The 19,877-nt window shown below is 54.2% G+C and overlaps 2 protein-coding genes across 3 annotated transcripts; both read right to left on the bottom strand.

The window, feature by feature from the left end:
* Window positions 1–1,842: 1,842 nt before the first annotated feature.
* On the bottom strand, window positions 1,843–4,011 carry TMEM147 (transmembrane protein 147). 2 transcript variants are annotated; one of them, XM_033225767.1, is made up of 7 exons: window positions 3,542–4,011; window positions 3,401–3,470; window positions 2,781–2,840; window positions 2,559–2,695; window positions 2,338–2,422; window positions 2,131–2,252; window positions 1,843–2,046 (listed from the first exon to the last, which is right to left on the bottom strand). In XM_033225767.1, the coding sequence occupies exons 1-7, from the start codon at window positions 3,616–3,618 to the stop codon at window positions 1,923–1,925; spliced, it is 675 nt and encodes a 224-aa protein (XP_033081658.1). In that variant the 5' UTR covers window positions 3,619–4,011; the 3' UTR covers window positions 1,843–1,922. The 2 variants fall into 2 exon arrangements, with proteins under 2 accessions (XP_033081658.1, XP_033081659.1); XM_033225768.1 differs by lacking the exon at window positions 3,542–4,011 and adding an exon at window positions 3,020–3,137 and having other exon boundaries at window positions 3,401–3,442.
* A 27-nt stretch (window positions 4,012–4,038) lies between these two features.
* GAPDHS (glyceraldehyde-3-phosphate dehydrogenase, spermatogenic) lies at window positions 4,039–16,260 on the bottom strand. Its single transcript, XM_033225766.1, has 11 exons — window positions 16,068–16,260; window positions 12,361–12,490; window positions 10,951–11,047; window positions 10,673–10,779; window positions 6,909–6,999; window positions 6,710–6,828; window positions 6,290–6,371; window positions 5,824–5,975; window positions 5,493–5,655; window positions 4,348–4,445; window positions 4,039–4,260 (listed from the first exon to the last, which is right to left on the bottom strand). The coding sequence occupies exons 1-11, from the start codon at window positions 16,132–16,134 to the stop codon at window positions 4,188–4,190; spliced, it is 1,179 nt and encodes a 392-aa protein (XP_033081657.1). The 5' UTR covers window positions 16,135–16,260; the 3' UTR covers window positions 4,039–4,187.
* Window positions 16,261–19,877: the final 3,617 nt, after the last annotated feature.

Genomic DNA, 19,877 nt, shown 5'->3' with positions numbered 1-19,877 from the left:
ACCTCTGCCTTGCCCCAATCACTCATTCTTTAGGTCTCAGCTCACATGTCCTCTGCTCAGGGAAGCCCGCACTGCTTCCACGGCAGGCCAGGCAGCTCCTCTGGATCCCCATAACCCAGGGTTTTCCCATCATAACCCTGATCACCTGCAGCCTGGCTCCCCACAGTCCAATTGCCCAGGCTTCACCATCTTCTGCCAACTCAGCCCTAACCACTCCAGTCTCTCTCCCTGAACCCCATGTAAGCTGGGATTATTCCAGCTGGTAATTTCTGCAACCTACACTTGTCTCAATATGTGTGAAGAGCTATGTGGGGCATGGAAGTGTGGGAGAAAGTGACCTTGTCACAAGTCCACCCAGATAGACTGCCCTATCTACTTCGTTTCCACATCTAAGTCAAGGCGATCAATCACTCCCAGCTCCCAAGACACCCGTGGACCCTGTCTTTACTCCAAACAATGAGAAAGAGTGGGCCTAGATGGCAGCTGCCCTGTCGGAGGGCAAATGCTCCCTCCAGAAACACTGAGATGGTCATAGCGAGCTTTCCTAGGCCTAACCTTAAAAAAAAAATCATGGGCCGGGCGCGGTGGCTCATACCTGTAATCCCAGCACTTTGGGAGGCCGAGGCGGGCGGATCACAAGGTCAGGAGATCGAGACCATCCTGGCTAACATGGTGAAACCCCGTCTCTACTAGAAATTACACCTAGCCGGGCGAGGTAGCGGGCACCGGTAGTCGGCACCGGTAGTCCCAGCTACTCGGGAGGCTGAGGCAGGAGAATGGCGTGAACCTGGGAGGCGGAGCTTGCAGTGAGCCGAGATCGCGCCACTGCACTCCAGCCTGGGCGACAGAGCGAGACTCTGTCTCAAAAAAAAAAAAAGAAAAAAATCATATGGAACCTCAACAGCCTAGAGGAAGAGGAGGGGCAACTGCCCTAACCTACTCCCTGGGGCACTCCACTGGGAACGTCAGGGCTGGGGAGCACCTTCCTGAGTGGGGAAGGTGTGCATCAAAGTGGAGCTTAAACATGACATTCAAAACTTGACACATCCCCCTCAGAGAGAGGCCGGGAGCTGGCTTCAGTGGACCAAGGAAGGCTGAGGGTGTAGGGGGGCATCCAGGACAATGTCGAAGCTGGGGGCCCCACTGCTCTGCTCCTTGGCTGCAGCTGTCTCTCCACTCCACCCTGAGAAGGCTCAGGCTGGGATCTGATCTGAGGGCCATAGAACGGAGGAGCTCACAGTCACAACTCTCCCCCCGGCCTCATGCTGACCCCATGGCTTGAACGATGTTAAGAATCTGGCTGGGCAAATTATTCTAGGGAGCAGTTTCAGAAAAGCTGGTTTTGCTGGTTGGATAAAACCAAAGGCCAAGCAATTGGACTGTCCGCTGTATGACAAGGGGCTGCAAGTGGTTGCAAGCGGGAGGATGACCCGGTTAGACGGGTTTCAGATAGATCCCCTGGCTGCCATACAGAGGATGGACTGGAGGAGGACACTGGGGCCAGGAGCCTCGGAGGTAACCAGCCTGGGAAGGGCCCATGTGGGGAGGCCCAGGTTGAGGCTGTGAGGAGAGGAAGAGCCCCCAAGGGCCTTCTCTTGGATTCTAGCTCCCCTCTATCACCTGTTCCCTGATGGCCCTGGCCTCTGCCACTGCTCAAAGATCATCCAAACATTGTCTACTCCTGGCAAACTAGGAGCCTGAGGAACAGGATATGGGACAAGTCAGTGACTGGCTAGCTTCCAGCTTGTCTACCTGGCTCCTGAGCCAGAACCAGGGCCTCTGGGACCCAGGTGGGCACGGTATTGGGAGACAGTTCCCAAGAGAGAGAAATGGAGGCAGAAGCAACTTTCCAAATACTATTTACTTCACTAAAACCTGAAGCGAGGCAGGGAAAGGGTACATCAATATCTGAGACACCAAGCCTAGGAGTGCACATTGACAACGGCGACATACAGGGCCAAGGTGCTGAGGGCCAGCAGCCCTGTTACCACTGCTCGGGCCAGTAGGGCTGTCCAGCTGCCCAGTGAGCAGAGGTGGACGAAGGTCCTGCAGGAAAATGTCACAATGAGGGAGGGAAGACTAGATAACCCACCCCACTTCGGACCCAGCCCTAAACCCCACCCAGCTCACTCCATAACGAAGGCCTTGTAGACACTGAGGAACATCAGCAGGAGGACAGCCGGCCGGAAGGTGTGGTACAGATCATAGCGTGTTATCATCCAGACCTGAGCAGATGCGACGATGTAATGGACCTGGAGGGAGGTGGAAAGTCGGGGCCAGGCCTCGGTAGTATGGCCGCCAGCAGAAATGTGTGTGTGGGAGAGCAGGAGTGCCTACCAGACTGATGTTGGAGTCTATGCTCATCTGGATGTACTTCCAGTCAAACTCAATGCCCCGGGCTCCGACCCATAGGGGAATGCAGCTGAGGAAGGCAAAGGATGGGATTCTCCAGTACCCAGACACCTTCAGTACCAGGCTCTGAGCCCCTGCCCTCCAGCACCCCCGTGGAACCCAGGCGTTCCTTCTCAGGTGTCTGGGCTCCAGGCTGCTGCACGCACCGGGACATAATAAGCTCGGCGGTGGCCCAGCCCAGGGCGGCAACCATGATCTTGTACTCCCCCTTGCCGGCATTCCGGGACATGACAAGGTTTAGACCTATCAGGTCTGCCACATCCACGCTGGCCTTCATGAACTCCTGCGGGTCAGGTTGAGGCTTAAGTAAGCACAGGGGACAGGGAGCCCCACTCCTGCACTCCCTGCCCTTCCCTGGCCCCTCTCACCCCAATGAAGTCATAGATGCCGCCTTCCCAGGTGGGAAAGAAAGTGGCCAAGAACAGCATCTGAGAACAGAAAGCAGAAAGAGGTCACTTCAAGGTGAGGGGATCAAGATAAACCACGTGGGATTTGTGGGAAGTTCGTGGGTATGAGGAGGGCAGGACAGGTTCTGGGGACCCATCTGGAAGAGGAACCACCAGATGGTGGCAAGATTACAGGAATGGGGGAGATAGAGGATAGGTACCCGGGTCCCCGAGGGGGCTGGAAGTTTGAGTTCTGGGTGATCACAGGGCATCTGAGTCAGGTCTGAAGGTGCTGCTCCTTGGGCAGTGTTAACAGCATGTAGGGAATCAGTAATCACTCTTAATCGCACCAAAAGAAAACACCTCTTAGCCAACCACACTACTGACGTTTTCTCAGTTTTACTAAGTGTGACGCAAAAGTTGCTTTTAGGCCTCTTCTCAGGTCGTGCCCTCTTTAAAGTCCATCCTTTCTAGGTATCCTGACGCCTCCCTATGCGGAGTCCCGAGGGCGTTCCCACCGTGGCGGGGGATACGCAACGGGGGCGGATCCCTGGGTCTGCAGAGCCTGGGGGCCAGAACACGTGGAGTCCGGCGGCCCTTACCTTGCAGAGTTGGACAAAGAGGTAGGTGACTCCAGCCTGGACGCATTTCCAGAAGGCGTTGTACTCGGACCTGGAGAAGCGGGAGGTGAGGATCGGCCCGGGCCCCGCGCCCTCTCCGCCCTGCGCCCTTCCCGCACTCACAGGCCGCTGCACTTGTAGGTGATGAAGTAGGGGAAATAAGCGAGAGCGAAGCAGTTCCCGAAGTGAAACAGGGTCATGACGCCGGCCGCCCGGTCCCGCCAGCGCGGGGATCGCGAGGCGGCGTCTCCGGCAGCGGGTCTCCGGCTCCGCCGGTACTTTCGCCACGGCCAGGACCTGGTGCCCACCTGACTGGCGGGGGCCCGCGCGCGACCTTCTGGGATCCGTAGTCCCGGCGCGGGGCGTCGCGCCCAGTGACGTCAGAGGGCCCGTAGCCGGGCCTGGTTGCCAGCGCTCCCGGCCCAGCGCTGTGGGGAGTGACTTCCGGCCATGCGGGGCCTCTCTCGCTACCATCGCTGTCTCTGTCTCCCGAAGTGGAACCCGGCTTGGCGTCAAGCGCGACCCCTCGCCCGTGGGCGCAGACGATCGAATAAGGGTGGGGTGGGCCTCAAACCCGGATCAGAACCCGCCGTGACCGGCGCAGAAATACGAGACGCAGCTGTGAGCACTGTTTTTTATTTCACCATGGACCCAGCGGCGTGGGGCGTCCGCCCCGGGTGCCTTTCCTCCCCCGGGCAGCCAGATGCAGGAACGGGAGGCACATGTTCCGTCCCTGGCCCCTGGGAAGGAAAGGAGGGACCTTTCCGTTTCACTTGTCTCGGCAGAACATGTAGCGGAGGAGGTCGACCACCCGGTGACTGTAGCCATATTCGTTGTCGTACCTGTGGAGGAGGGATTGGCAGGCTCAAGAGGGTTCCTTCCGACCACTCCTTAGTTCCCCTGCAAGTCTCCAGCTTCTTTCCCCTTACCATGAAATGAGTTTCACGAAATTGTCATTGAGCGCAATGCTGGCCTTAGCATCGAAGATGGACGAGTGGCTATCACCGACGAAGTCCGTAGAGACGACCTGGGCGTCAGAATTTCAAAGATAAGTGTGTCCGGCAGAGCAAGGACCTCCAGGAGCTGACAGAGCTCTTAGCTCTATCGCCCATCCATGCATTCATCTATATTTGATGTAGCCCTACTGTGTTCAGTCTCTGGGGACAGGGACCAAGGCACTCTACTGGGGTCTGACCAAAGGGCACAGGTCACAAACACCCTCATGCTGTACCAGTACATCCCTTTCCTAGGAATAATGCAAGCATTTGGAATGGGCCAGTATGGAGGGCCTCTCTGAGGGGTGGCCATGAGCCTGGGTCTAGATGACTAGGAAGATCTCACTGGCTCTGGCCTTCAACACAGTGTCTGAGGTGGAAGGAGCTGCAGGAACGGAGAACCTGAGGGTTTTAGCCCTAGTGTCATGAAAGGCCACAGGAGTGTTTCACTCCTGAAAACGGGTGATGCAGTGTGATTCCATTAAAATAAAAGATCCTGGTGACTGTGGGAAAGTGGACCTGCAGGAGTTAATGCAGGGAAGACAGCACCAAGGTGGACATACAGGGGTCCACCATGACCATGGCATCCACTCCTCACAGAGAAGGCACCTGGCCATGGCCTGGCCCTGAACAAGTATTGAAAAAAATGAGAACTGTTGTCTTTTGTTCACTAAGCATGTATTGGTCACCTGCTATATGCCAGGTTGGAGCCACAAAAGTGAAAATGCAGCCCCTAAATCCCTGTTTTCTTGGAATGCACACACCATTGGGGTCAACAGTGACTGACAAGAAATTTCAGAAGGGAATAGGGCCACAGAAAGAACATCTTTTGAGGGGATGCCTTGCTGAAGAGGGAGGTTGAAGTAGAGACTTGGAGGAAGTAAGGACAGACTGTGTAGTCTGCGGGGGCAAGCATTCCAGACCAAAGGAACAGCAAGTGCAAAGGCCCTGAGGCAGGGAGATCTCCCTTCCTGCCCTGCAGTTTCTGTCTTGACACACTGAGAGCAGCTCCCTGGCAAGTGGAAATCATGTCCCTCCCCAGAGGGCTCCTCCCAGGGTCTCCTCTCCTCAGCCCCTACCTCATCCTCAGTGTAGGCAAGGATGCCAGCCATGGGCCCCTTGGCTGCTGCTTTTATAGCCTCTTTGATGGCTGAGTAGGGAGCAGGCTGGGCGAGACGGCAGGTCAGGTCCACAACAGACACATCTGGGGTTGGTACCCGGAATGCCATCCCTGTCAACTTCCTGGAGAATCCCCCATGAAGAACAGGAGTCAGAACTTAGGAACGTTGCCCTCCATTTCCCCTTGCCCTGTGGCCGGGCCAGGCTCCTGCTTTCACCTTAAGGACTGAGGGCCAGTCCAGTCCTCCCGGGATATGCCCCCACCCTGGTTGCAGCTCCTTGTCCTCATACCCTTTGAGCTCTGGGATGACTTTGGTCACGGCTTTCGCAGCCCCAGTGGAGGCTGGGATGATGTTCTGGTGGGCACCCCGCCCATCTCTCCAGGCCTTCCTTGATGGCCCATCCACTGTCTTCTGGGTGGCCGTGTAGGAATGGACTGTGGTCTTGGGGAAGAGAAGGACCAAGATGAGGCCTTCGTGCTCCTAAGCTCCCATACCTCTTTTTTTCCAGGACTAGGGTGGTGGCCTAGGTGTGGAGACTGGTGGGGCCACCAGCACAGACCACAGGAGGGGACATGTTCAGGCCAGGGTCCAGCCTTGCCTGAGGGTTATACAGTGTTTTAAAAGACTTCTGCACTGGTGGGCCTCTCCTCCCAAAACCAGTCTCTCCCTCTTAACTCCATACAGTAAGCAAGGCCTGGGAAGAAGAGGTTGGGGTTTCCCTGCCATCCTGCCCCAGCGCCTCATCCTCAACTCACCATCAACCCTTCCACAATCCCAAATCGCTCGTGGATGACCTTGGCAAGGGGGGCCAAGCAGTTGGTGGTGCAGGACGCGTTGCTGCAACAGCCAAGGTGTGCACGGGCACTGTGAGGTGAGTTGCAGAGCCACCCCTCCACCCTTACCCCTCTTGGGGTATGCATGCAGACTTGGTTTTGTGAAACGTCAGGATGAGGGTGAGAGGGATCTGTGCGGACACTGTCAGACTGAAGGAGGCACTGAGATGCAGCTGGGGAGGCTCCCCAAGCTTGTCCTCCAGAAGTCATGTGTTATTAGCAGATAGTTTCAGGAAGGAGAAGCAGAAGCCAGGAGTGACCAGGAATCCAGTGGGGCTGAGAGTGGGGAGGACGAGTCTACCCTCCCTTCCACACATTGCAGGATGTCACTGGCCCCCTTACCTCACAATGTTCATGGAGCCAGGGTTATAGTTGTTTTCATTCACACCCATGACGAACGTTGGTGCGTCCGGTGAGGGCGCGGAGATGACCACACGTTGAGCACCTGCTGAGATGTGGTCCTGGGGAGGAAGCATGGGTGTCAGGTGCTTCTGGCGCCATCATCCCCCCAGCTGGCCCTGGACACCTCTCCCCGGCTTACCGAAGCTGCCTCTATGGAGAGGTGCACACCTGTGGACTCCACCACGTAGGGGCTCCCGACATCCCTCCAGGGGATCTGTTTGGGCTCCTTGCTGTGGGGTAGTGGCAGGGCTGAGTCAGTCTCCCCTGCTTGAGCCCCACCTTCATAGTCCACAACCTTCACCATTTGAAAGGCTGAGCAGGTGCCAGCCCACCTGCAACCACCTGCGTCTCCCACCCACATACCTACTTGCTCCAGATGGGCTCCACTCGCTGGCCTAGGTTTTCACCACTGCCCCACTTCGGACCACCTTCCCTTTGTTGATTGCACCACTTCTGCTATTCCTGGATACAGGCAGTGACCTCCCCAACTCAGCCCTCATCCTCCTCAGAGGCGCCAACCCTGACTGCTGTCAGCCAGCTCAGACCCTTTCTCCGTATGCTGCCCGAGATGTGGACTCTGTGACTGTGAGGCCTGCCCGGCTGCTTTCTGGTCCCCAACCCTGACAACCTCGCCACGAACCCTCCTAGACCCTCAGTTCCTGCAAGAGGAAGCTGGCTGCCAAGGGCCAGGAGAGTCCCTGAAAATAGACACTGCCATTAAAGAAAAAGCTCCTGGAGGACACCTGAAGCCTGAGGCCGCCTTGGGGCAGCAGTGGCTCATGGTTTACATTAGAAAGGTAAGTAGGGGGAGGTTTCTGGTTTCCTGTTTTATAAATTTACGTTTTTACTTGGTATTTTGACAAACGTTTGTATTTGAAACACATTAAACGTCTAGTATTGCCGTTATCTACTTGGCTTTACAAATAAGCATTAAGTGAATAAACTGTATTCCGCTTTCTTCCTTCCCAGGTTTATCGCGAGTAACCGAGTGCTTTCCTTCTGTGATTCTTGGTCGTGTCGGTCTGTTTCTTTTGCCCTTGAGCCTGCTCCCCTCAATGAGGGATTCAATCAATGTTTGTGGGGTTTGTTTGTTTGTTTTGAGGCAGGGTCTTCCTCTGTCGCCCAGGCTGGAGTGCAGTGGTGCAATCAGAGCTCACTGCTGCCTTGATCTTCCTGGCTCAAGCCACCCTCCTGCCTTGGCCTCCCGAGCAGCTTGGGACTACAGGCGCACACCACCATGCCCAGCTAAATTTTAATTTTTTTTGTAGAGATGGGGTCTCACTTTTGTTTCCCAGGGTGCTTTAGCACCCCTGGGCTCAAGTGATCCTTGGCCTCCTACAGTGCTGGGATTATAGGTGTAAGCCACTGTGCCTGGCCTCATGGGTTTTCTTTGTTTATTTGTTTTGTTTTGTTTCGTTTTGTTTTTGAGACAGAGTCTCACTCTGTCACCCAGGCTGGAGTGCAGCGGCACGATCTTGGCTCACTGCAACCTCCACCTTCCAGGTTCAAGCAATTCTCCTGCCTCTGCCTCCTGAGTAGCTGGGGTTACAGGCGTGCGCTACCACACCTGGCTAGTTTTTTTGTTGTTTTTTGTATTTTTAGTGGTCATGGGTTTTGCTATGTTGGCCAGGCTGGTCTCAAACTCCTGACCTGAGGTGATCCTCCCAAATGAGGAGTTTGAGAGGTGATCCTCTCAAACTCCTGACCTCAGCCTCCCAAAATGCTGGGATGACAGGCATGAGCCGCTGTACCTGGCCTCATGTTTTTTTTTTTTTTTTAGCCATTTTATACATGTTTACTGAACACCTGTCCTGTGCCCATATTCTAAGTGCCTTACCTGTATTAAACTCATGTAACCTTCATAACCCAATGAGGAAGTGCTACCACTGTCATTTTTTGCATTTTTTTTTACCGCTGTCAGGGCGGAGGGGAGTGAGGGAGAGCCTGCTGGAGTGCAGGTGGCTGGCCCCAGCTCGTGTCTGCACTCCTGTTTCCACTGCCTGAATGAGTGAATGAATCGGCCGCCCCGCAAGGCCATAGTACATGGTTATCCTCTTCCTGTCTCCTGCTCTGTCAGTCCGCCTTCCATCATCTGGCCCAACTAGCTCTTCTCAGCTACCGCCCTTTCCTGCCTTCCAAATTCGGGACACTTCCGATTCCTCTGCAGCAATTGCTGAGTTGGCCTGAGGCAAGGAATATGCCCCAGAAGACCCCAGGCCCTCCCCAAGGCTGCCATGGGCCCCAGCCTCCTGCCCACTGGCTGTTTTGAGGATTCCATTCATTAATTCAAAGGAAGTTCTGAATGTCTACCAGGGCCTGTACATCCTAATGCCAGAGCAACTGTGGTGGCACCAGTTGACAGAGCCCTCCCTGCAAGGCCGTGGCCTTGTGGGAAGTGCCCATTTGAGTGTCCACAATCACGTGTTCACTCCACTCGTGCTCCCAGCTACCACTGTGGTGCGTTCCCCATCACAGCGGGGAACTGAGGCTCAGGCAAGTTTGGTCCCTTGCCCAAGGTCACCCAGCCAGCTAGCGGCAGCACAGGTCAGAGTGCAGGCACACAGCTTGGCTTGTGCAGCCCAACAGTGCAGGGATGGAGAGGAGGCTGGAGGGGCGGGGAACCGCATTGCATTGCATGAGTGACCAGAGAAGGCAACACCCAGGTTGGGGCCGTGGATGGAGGGGGCAGCTAGGTGGGGAAGGGGGATGACTCCAAGTGGCAGGAATGGTGGTGGCCATGTTGAAGTCTGCATGATAACTACGGTGCTGGAGTTGTTTCTGCTGTCTTGATTTCAAACTTGGATTAAGCAGCTTTCTTCCATTTTCACTGACTCTCCAGTCTCTGCCTCCCGCCCGCAAACTTCCTGCACCCATCCCTGCTCCTTTATCTCTCACCCTACCCCCAGTAACTACAAGGAGAAGGGCTGAGATTAGATCTGTGGGGAGGGGCGCTGGGGAGGCTGCAGACCCTGCCTGGGCCAGGACAGGGTTCACTAGTGTGCCTGTATGTGCATGTGTGCGTGCCTGTGGGTGTGTGTGTGTAAAAGCCCCAGGCAGCCACAGAGCCAGGTGTGGCTAATAGTTTACATTAGAAAGGTGAATGTCAGCCAAAAATAAAATTCTAAGCTCTCCCAGCTAACTGAATGCAGCCCTTCTCTCGGCCCAGGGCATTCTAAAGTAAACCTGAAACACTGGTTCAGGCCACGATGGGAATGGACGTTCGGATGTTCGCACAAGCCTCATTATACCTTCCTCCCTTTGGATTTCAGGCACAGTTGACCAGCAGTGGTCAGTGGGAGCTGAATAGGTGTGGGGTTGAAGGGAAATCAAGAGTTGAGTTCTGGACATGTTGATATGCCCCCAAGAAAACATACAAATGTGTGTTAAAGCAAAATGTGATGGCTCGTGCCTGTAATCCCAGCACTCTGGGAGGCCAAGGTGGGAGGATTGCTTGGGACCAGGAGTTTGAGACCAGCTTGGGCCAAATGGCAAGACCTCGTCTCTACAGAAAATTTGCCAGGTGTGGTGGCTTGTGTCAGCTACTCGGGAGGCTGAGGTGGGAGGATCACTTGAGCCCGGGAGGTCTCATAGCGGTGAGCTATGATTACACCACTGCATTCCACACTGGGCGAGAGAGTGATACCTCGTCCCTAAAAAAAATAAAAATAAAAAGCATTCTTGAGTACAGTGAGACATCTTTTTAGATTAGTGCTTCTTAACCATTTTAGGGGTGAAGGACCTATCTGAGACTCCCCTCTTCAAATTAGTACCTAGAGGCATGCACATGCAATTTTGGGGGTGGTTTCAGAACCCCATGTGAGAGGCTGGAATCCCATTTTAGCCACCTCCACATCCCCTGTCTCAATATGTCACAGCCTTGCATCAGACAGATGCTCTCCTTACCACTGGTAGACAGAGATCTCATGGTTGTCCACGACCAGCTGTCCATTCCTGAATTCCACACTTCCCTTGTATCGGCCGTGGGTGGAGTCATACTTAAACATGTACACCTGTGGGGGATGGAATGGCTCCCAGTCTTGGGGTGGCAGGGCGAGGATCCCTAGAGTCCCCTCTTTGGCGAAGGTCTCACATTGCAGCTGAGAGCCTTCCATACAGCTTCCCTAAGCCCCCTTCCCACCCTAGTCCCACCCTGCTGTTCCTGCCCCCTGCCAGCTACTGACCATGTATTCTGGGTCAATGAATGGATCATTCACAGCCACCACCTTAACACCCTTCTCCATGCAGGCGCGCAGGACCAGGCGACCGATGCGTCCAAATCTGGCCGGGGACAGACAGAGGAAGGGATGGGAGAGAGGGGGTAATGGTGAGGTGGCTGGTTGGGAATCCTTAATCCAGGGGAAGAAGGCAACCACCTCTGTGCCAGCCACGGTCATCTCTTGCTAAGATGACCTCACCAGCCCTTTCACTGCTTTTTCAGCTCCCTCTCCTAATCTCTTCCCTAACCCCTATTTTTTTTTTTTTTTTTTTTTTTTGAGACGGAGTTTAGCTCTTTTGCCTAGGCTGGAGTGCAGTGGTGCTATCTGGGCTCATTGCAACCTCTGCCTCCTGGGTTCAAATGATTCTCCTACCTCAGCCTCCCAAATAGCTGGGACTACAGGCGTGTACCACCACACCTGGCTAATTTTTATATTTTTTATAGAGACGGGGTTTCGCCATGTTGGCCAGGCTGGTCTCGAACTCCTGACCTAAAGTTGATAGACCTGCCTTAGCCTCCCAAAGTGCTGGGATTACAGGCCTGAGCTACTGTGCCTGGCTCCTAACCCCTATTCTTAACCTTGTAGCTGGATGGATCTTTTATTTTTTCATTAAACAATTAAAAAATTTTTTTTTTGTAGAAACAGGGTCTCGCTATGTTGCCCACACTGGCTTTCACTTGATCTCAAACTCCTGGTCTCAAAGGATTCTCCTGCCTCTGCTTCCCAAAGTGCTGGGTTTACAGGTGTGAGCCTGGATGGATCTTTTAAAGCTTCAAGACAGATTACATCTCTTGGCATGAAAACATCCACGACTGTCCATTAGTAAAACAAGATCCACATTCCTCACTGTGGTGTAGCAGCCCCCCACTGGGCTTCCCACCGGCCTCCCTCCTTTTCCCTTTGCTTGGTGGACACCAGCCACTGTGACTTCCTGGCTGTCCCTGAACACACTGAACTCGCCTCTGCCCCAGAATCATTGCTTGTCCTGCTGCCTGGTAGACTCCTTCCCCAGCAAGGTGTCCTGAGAGCTGGCTGCACCTCATCACTCTGATCCAACTCCAATGACACCTTCTCCCTGAGGCCTTCCCTGATCACTGGCAAAGGCTGCCCTCTCCAGCCTTACTTTTCCACTGGGTTCTACGCTGTTCCCAGCACACTCTACTGAACAATGTCATTTCTTTATTTGATTACTGTCTTCCCCACCAGAATGTGGGCTAAGCATGGGGCCCTGTCTGCCTTACTCCGGGCTATTTCTCCAGGGTCGTCGGAATGAAAGCATTGATGGGGGCCAATGTGGAGGTGCCCCCAGTTAGCAGCCAGAGGAAGGGCTGGGCTCTAAGGCTTCAGACTGATCAGGGGCTGGAGTAGACTCACCCGTTGATGCCCACAGTCAGCTCCCGGGGCACATGGTGATGTGGCGGCGATGGCTTTATTTCCTCCCTGACTGGTGTGGGCTGGGGCTCTATTTCAACCTTGGGCTCAGGTGGAGGCAGTGCTCTGGTCACTATGCGGGGGAAGGGAGGGAAAATGGGTTGCGCGGCCACCAAAGTGAAAGAGAACAAACTGTCTTTGCTGCCCAGAGTCTGCTGCTGGTTCCTTGCCCCTAGTGACTAACCATTTAGCCCAGTGTTTCCCAAACCCACTTTCTCTACAGAATAAACTTGTTTAAAATATCAATCCCAAGGGCTCTTTCCTGAGATTCTAATTCACTGGGTATGTACTTTCGTTTTCTTTTTTTTTTTTCCCGGAGACGGAGTATTGCTCTGTCACCCAGGCTGGAGTGCAGTGGCCTGATCTCGGCTCACTGCAACCTCCACCTCCTGGGTTCAGGCGATTCTCCTGCCTCAGCCTCCCAAGTAGCTGGGATTATAGGCACCTGCCATGGTGCCTGGCTAATTTTTGTATTTTTAGTAGAGATGGGGGTTTCATCATGTTGGCCAGGCTGGTCTCAAACTCCTGACCTTAGGGGATCCACCCGCCTCGGCCTCCCAAAGTGTTAGGATTACAGGTGTGAGCCACCGCACCCGGCCTGGGTATGTACTTTCAACATAAATTGCTTGGGGTGACATTCTCTGTGTCTCAGTTTCCTCCTCTGTAAGGGGAGATAATAGTACTTTTCTTAGAGGGTTGTTGTGAGGATTAAATGAGATCATACATGGAGTGCTTATGCCCAAGCCCAGGAAATGTTTGACATGCATTAGTATTTTGGAGATTGTTCCCCAAACTTGTCCAATAATTGATTTAGCCCAGTGGTCCCCAAACTGTTCCAATGATAGGAATCATCAGAGTGGCCAGGCGTGGTGGCTCAAGCCTGTAATCCTGACACTTTGGGAGGCCAAGGTGGGTGGATCACTTGAGGTCAGGAGTTCAAGACCAGCCTGACCAATGTGGAGAAACCCATTCTCTACTAAAAATACTGTCATCCCAACTCCTAGCGGGGCTGAGGCAAGAGAATCTCTTGAACCTGGGAGGCAGAGGTTGCAGTGAGCCGAGATTGTGCCACTGTACACTAGCCTGGGCGACAGAGTGAGACTCTGTCTAAAAAAAAAAAAAAATCACCGGAGGAGGGCTCTTCCTAGAAAAATTGGACTCCGTAGGTCTGTATGGAGGCCCAGAAATCCTGTTTTTAATAAGCACTCCAGGCCAGGAGCAGTGGCTCACACCTGTAATCCCAGCACTTTGGGAGGCCGAGGTGGGCGGATCACCTGAGGTCAGGAGTTCGAGACCAGCCTGACCAACATGGAGAAACCCTGTCTCTTCTAAAAATACAAAATAAATTAGCCCCGGTGTGGTGGCGCATGCCTGTAATCCCAGCTACTTGGGAGGCTGAAGCAGGAGAATCGCTTGAACCCGGGAGTAGGAGGTTGCGGTGAGCCGAGATTGCACCATTGCACTCCATCCTGGGCAACAAGAGCGAAACTCTGTCTCTCTCTCACACACACACACAAATAAGTAAATAAAATAAGCACTCCAGGCATTTCTTATCCCCAGGGAAGCTTAGAGAGTGCCATGTATCGTACTCTGTGAAGCCCATGGAAGCTCGCCTTGGCTCCCACCTCTCCACACACACTGCCACTCCCAGACTGCACTTACAAACACCTGTGCCTGGAGGTAGCAGCCACCTGAGCTACAGAGGAGGGCTTGAGGAGAGGGGAGAAGTGGAGACTCAGGGGTCCTGGTGGCAGAGAGTTTCAAGCTGGAAAGTCAAGCCTGGCTCAGTCCACACAGACCTGCTGCTCTGTGGACTTGAGCAAGTTAATGAACCTCTCGGGGCTGATCCTCCACGTTGGGGCTGCTGTGAGGGCTCAGTGAGATCTTGAGGCCCACACATAGGAGCTGATTTTAATAGAGGAGGGAAATCTGATCCTACGCAGATTCACAAGGAAAGGGAGACAGCAGAGGGTAGGTAGAGAGGGGCTGGAAGGGGATAGTGGGAGTCCAAGTTTTTGTCACCACATCAAAGGCCTCTGGGAGGTGGTGGGGCTGGGAGCTGGGGGCCAGCTGGCCTGTCTGTCTCCCTGACCTCTCCCTGCTGCCACAGACCTTGTGGCCTGAGGCTGGACTATGGGTGTTTCCAGTGGCTGTCCAAGTTCATGAAGGTGTTAGTGTTTATTGGTGAACTTGAGGATGTTAGAATCCCTGGGGGTTGTTTGTGCTACCGGAGGAAGGGGATTTGTACATCTGGTTCAGGGTGGAAATCTGAGCCCAATGGGTGACCTTTCCGAAGAAAACTCAGATGCTCCTCCTCTCTCAGCATCCCCAGCCTTGCACTTTCTTCCCCTCCACTGTAGGGGTGGGGTCCCTGGGTTGGAGAAAAGCCTGGGGGCTAGCTGGGTGCTGTGCCGAGCTCCTCACTGCTGCCCTCCCACTGAATCCCGAGAGGCATGCGCTATAAACCCACTTTACAGAGGGGAAAATGAAGCCCGAGGCCACGGAGCAGTGATGCGCGGGGCAGGGGTTCAAGTCTCATGGCTGTTAGGGCTGCTAAGCCTGTCTGCTCCTATGTCTTCCAGGGTCTCCTGGACCCAAGCCCTGCCACCATCCCGGCCCCACCTACCCCTGCGACCCCCGCCCGTGGGAAGTGAGGGAACAGCGTGGGAATGGGGGCAGCCCACCCGGAAGACCCGGTTCCTCCGGCTAAAATGACTGCGTGTATGTGTGTGCGCGCGTGCCGCCCTAGTTGAGAGACTAACGAAGTAGTTTGCCCTTTCTTTTTTTTTTTTTTTTTTTTTTTTTTTTTTTTGAGACGGAGTCTCGCTCTGTCGCCCAGGCTGGAGTGCAGTGGCCGGATCTCAGCTCACTGCAAGCTCCGCCTCCCGGGTTCACGCCATTCTCCTGCCTCAGCCTCCAGAGTAGCTGGGACTACAGGCGCCCGCCACCGCGCCCGGCTAGTTTTTTGTATTTTTTTAGTAGAGACGGGGTTTCACCGTGTTAGCCAGGATGGTCTCGATCTCCTGACCTCGTGATCCGCCCGTCTCGGCCTCCCAAAGTGCTGGGATTACAGGCTTGAGCCACCGCGCCCGGCCTTTGCCCTTTCTTAACCTCTGTTGTCCGCTCTGCAAACTGCGGGCACACATTGGCCTTCTCAAGTGGTGGTGAGGCTTCCCTGAGCTCTCGCCTGCGAAGTGGTCAGTACGTCCCCGGCAAGGTTGCAAGTGTCCTTGTTTTGTGCATCACAGGGAGGGCAAAGCCCACCTCACGCAAAGCGCCATGAACATCACTTTTACGTGGAAGCCCAGCACCCCTGGGTTCTCCATAAGCCCCTCCTAAGCCCTCCCACTTTCCGCCACTTTCAGGCTGCAGCCTCCGATGCGCCCTCGTTTCTGCTCCTTCCACCGCGTGATAGCGGCGCAAAGCCTATCCAGCCCTGGGGGCGGAGGCCCGGTCTCCCCACCATTGCGGTAGACCCCATTCTGCCAGCACAGTGGCAGGTGTGGAGGGAGGGAGGGCAGACGATCCCCTTGTCCCTAGATGGTGCACACGCCAGGAAGGGCGGTCGGGATGCGGCACAGGTGTGAGGGTGCAGATGCTCCCCACTACCCTTTCCACCCCTCCCCCGCGCCCTCCGCTGCTTCCCTTACCCGGGCACGGCTGTCGCAGCAACTGGACAACAGTGACATTGGTGAGGAGGATGTCTCGCTTCGACATGGCCTCTTATAAGGTTATAATTGGCCTGGCTGCCCCGGGACCTGCCGCGATGTTACTGAGGTGCGTGCGGAGCGCCAGGGCTGGTGGATCCCGGGCTTCTTGCCGTGATGTCACAGTGCCCAGTGATGTCACAGTACCCAGTGACGTCACAGTATCCAGTGACGCCACCCAGGAGGCGGTGCCCAAGCCAGAGGCCTGAGACCACCACATCCCATCCCCGTAGAGGCATGGGACGTCAGCATGCTATGCACCACCGTTCCATGGCCACGCACTGCTGTCTGGAGTGGAATCCCACTTTTAAAAATTATCATTTGTTTATTTATTTTGAGACTAGGTGTCACTCTGTCTTCTAAGCTGGAGTGTAGTGGTGCAATCATGGCTCACTGCAGCCTTGAACTCCTGGGCTCAAGCAATCCTCCCGCCTCCGCCTTCTGAGTAGCTGGAGCCACCAGCTCCAGTGGCTGCAGCCACCACGGCAGGCTATTTTTGTTTTTTATTTTTTTGTAGAGAGAGAGCCTCACTCTTTTGCTCAGGCTGGTCTAGAACTCTTGGGCTCAAGTGATCCTCCCACCTCAGCCTGCCAAAATGCTAGGATTACAGGAGTGAGCCACCACACCCAGCCTGGAATTCCACCCTTTACACCGTTCCTGAAAGCCTTTTCCTCTTCTCCATCTCCTGAAGTACACAGGCTCCATACTGTTCCTTGGCTTCTCCCCCGGAGTGACTCTAGCTGCCTCCATATGCCTGGAAAACCCACCCAGGGCTTCCGTTGGCTGCTTCTTGGTTTCCCACCCTTTAAGAGAGGCTTTCTAGACTCCCCATCTAAGTTCCCTCCTTTCTCTGTCACTGTCAGCCGTCACCCCCTTCCCCCCAATCTCTGCCTATCTTCCAAGAAGCCTTGTCTGACTTCTCCATTCTGGGTTATGTTCCAATGTGCAAAATTTCTCTAGGGCTACACTGTCTATGTTTTTATTTTCCTTAGAGCACATGTCTCTCTAAAAATTGTTTTCTTGCCAACTGTCTTTGCCTACCAGACTGTAAGCTCTGAGAGACCAGGGATGTCATCTATGTCACTTCTATATCCCATTGACAAGAAAAGTGTTTGGCACTTAAAAGGTGTTTGTGAGTTGGGTGTAGTGGCTCATGCCTGTAATCCCAACACTTTGGGAGGCCGAGGTGGGAGGATCACTTGAGCCCATGAGTTTGAGACCAACATGGGCAACGTGGCAAAACCCTGTATCTACAAAAAATAAAAAAATTAGCCAGGTGTGTTGGTGCACACCTGTCGCCCCAGTTATTAGGGAGGCTGAGGTGGGAGGATCACTTGAGCCTGGGAGGTCACGGCTGCAGTGAGCTATGATTGTGTCACTGCACTCCAGCCAGGTGACAGAGCAAGACCCTGTCTGAAAATCGGAAAAAGACATTAGCCCAATAAACTATGCCTGAATGAATAAATGTCAATTCCTCAGGTTTCATCTGATTGCTAATCTTTTCTTTTCTTTTTTTTTTGAGACAGAGTTTCTCTCTTGTTGCCTGGGCTGAAGTGCAATGGTGCGATCTTGGCTCACTGCAACCTCTGCCTCCTGGATCCAAGCGATTCTCCCGCCTCAGCCTCCTCAGTAGCTGGGACTACAGGCATGTGCCACTACACCTGGCTAATTTTTAGTAGAGATGGGGTTTCACCATGTTGGCCAGGCTGATCTCAAACTCCTGACCTCAGGTAGTCCATCTACCTGGGCCTCCCAAAGTGCTGGGATTACAGGCGTGAGCCACCTTGCCCGGCCCTAATTGCCAATCTTATCACACTCTTCACGTCACATCTTCTGGCAGCACCCATTCTTTTCCTTGTAGCTTTTCATGTAGTTTGTCATGATCTATTGATTGGTTTATTTGTTCTATGTCTCTCCCTTGGGCTCTAAGCCCCTCACAGGGCTCCTGTTCTTGTTTGTTTGTTCACAACTGTGCCTCCAGCACTTAGAACAACACAAAGCAGGTTTTCAATAAACATCTGACAAAGAACAAGTGGACAAACAGCTCCCTCCCCTGCAGCCCCGGGGTAGGGGTTTGCTTGTACCTCAGTGACTCACAGGCAGGCACCCTCACCTGTACAGCAGGTTGACACGCAGCTGTGACCAAGATTCAGGGGGAGTCGGGGTTTGCACCAGGAAGGAGTCACCATCCCAGAGAGGGATGGATGCAAGAAGGGGCAGAATGACATGACCTCTTCCTTCCGCCAACATCCATGGGAAATTCATTTGCCAAGCACCTGCCATGGGACTGGGGCAGGGTGAGGTTCTCCTTCTTTGATAGCCTGGGAGAAGAAAGTAAACTGGGTGTACAGGTGAGGAGGTTTTAATGAACCGAGACCAAAACACAGATGATTAATTAAACAAAGGGGGCTACATTTTGGTGTACAATCAAGGAGGTGAAAAATATAACATTGACAAAATCAGGATTAAAAAAGGGCTGATTTTGGCTGGGTGCAGTGGCTCACGCTTATAATCCCAGCACTTTGGGAGGCCGAGGCAGGTGGATCACCTGAGGTCAGGAGTTTGAGACCACCCTGGCCAACATGGTGAAACTCCATCTCTACTAAAAATACAAAAATTACCCAGGTGTGGTGGCGTGTACCTGTAATCCCAGCTATTCAGGAGGCTGAGGCAGGAGAATCACTTGAACTCTGGGAGGCAGAGGTTGCAGTGAGCTGAGATCACGCCGCTGCACTCCAGCCTGAGGGATAGAGCGAGACTGTGTCTCCAAAAAAAACAAAAAGAAGATGGAACATAGTTCAAAGGGGGAGAAACCCCACCTCTTGATCTCCGGGTGGATTAGGATTCTGACACTCATCACCCGCTCTTCTCTGCCCAGCCACCTCCTGGTGTGGGAAACTCCATCATTTCGGCCCTGGACCAGGGCAGAAAAACCACACCTGAGTTTGCCTAGGAAGTTGGCTTTTTCCCTGGAGTGTGAAACCGGGAAACAGATTTGATGAACTCAAGCTTGGAGAGGTGGCACACTTAGTCACCCTCTATAGGCAGAGCCCAGAGAAGGCAGAAGCTTCTGGGTATCTGTCCTGGGATGCCTGTCTTTGGGTGGAGTCAAGTGTCCAGGAGCTGGAGAGGAACCCTGGGTCCTCTGACGGGAGTGGGCCTTAGCACCCTTGTTTGAGCAAAGCCTGAAAACACGTGCAGATTCTCGCCACACCTGGGCACCCACACACATAGCTCTGCCACCTCCAGCTGCTCACACCCTGCACATTCCTTCCTGCCTGGCCTTCCCACCAGCAATCCCACCTCCACCCCTCTCTCAGTCTCTCCCCTTGGCACCAAAACCCAAATATCTTTCACCCTTGCACCCACTGTAGCCACCCACTGGCTCTTGTTCTGGTCTTAGCCTCCTCCAAACTGGCTCCTAGATCCATCTGCTGCCCCAAGCCTGCCCACCACCACCTGCCCTTCCTTCCAATGCCCTTTTCATGCCCAAGGTCAGACTCTCAGCTGTTTCCCCTCCAACCTGAGCCAAAATGTCAACACTTGGAGCTTCAGGTTGGGGCTTAGGAGGGCCCATGCAGGGAGGGCAGGAAGGGTGAGCGCCTGGCCCCAGCCCAGGTTCTGTCTCACAGGCTCCTGCTGCCCCGGGTCTTCAGCCCCTCCCTGTGGCTGCCTCGACCGGCTTTTCAGGAGACACTGCGTCCTGTTCCAGCTCATGCCAATCAGCCCCCTGCCCTTGCCCAAGGGCTGGGA

This window comes from Trachypithecus francoisi, unplaced genomic scaffold (assembly GCF_009764315.1).
Source record: "Trachypithecus francoisi isolate TF-2019V2 unplaced genomic scaffold, Tfra_2.0 Lachesis_group12, whole genome shotgun sequence".
Classification (NCBI taxonomy): domain Eukaryota; kingdom Metazoa; phylum Chordata; class Mammalia; order Primates; family Cercopithecidae; genus Trachypithecus; species Trachypithecus francoisi.
Note: the sequence above shows the minus strand (reverse complement) of the source record. Positions and strands in the feature narration are given on the sequence as shown.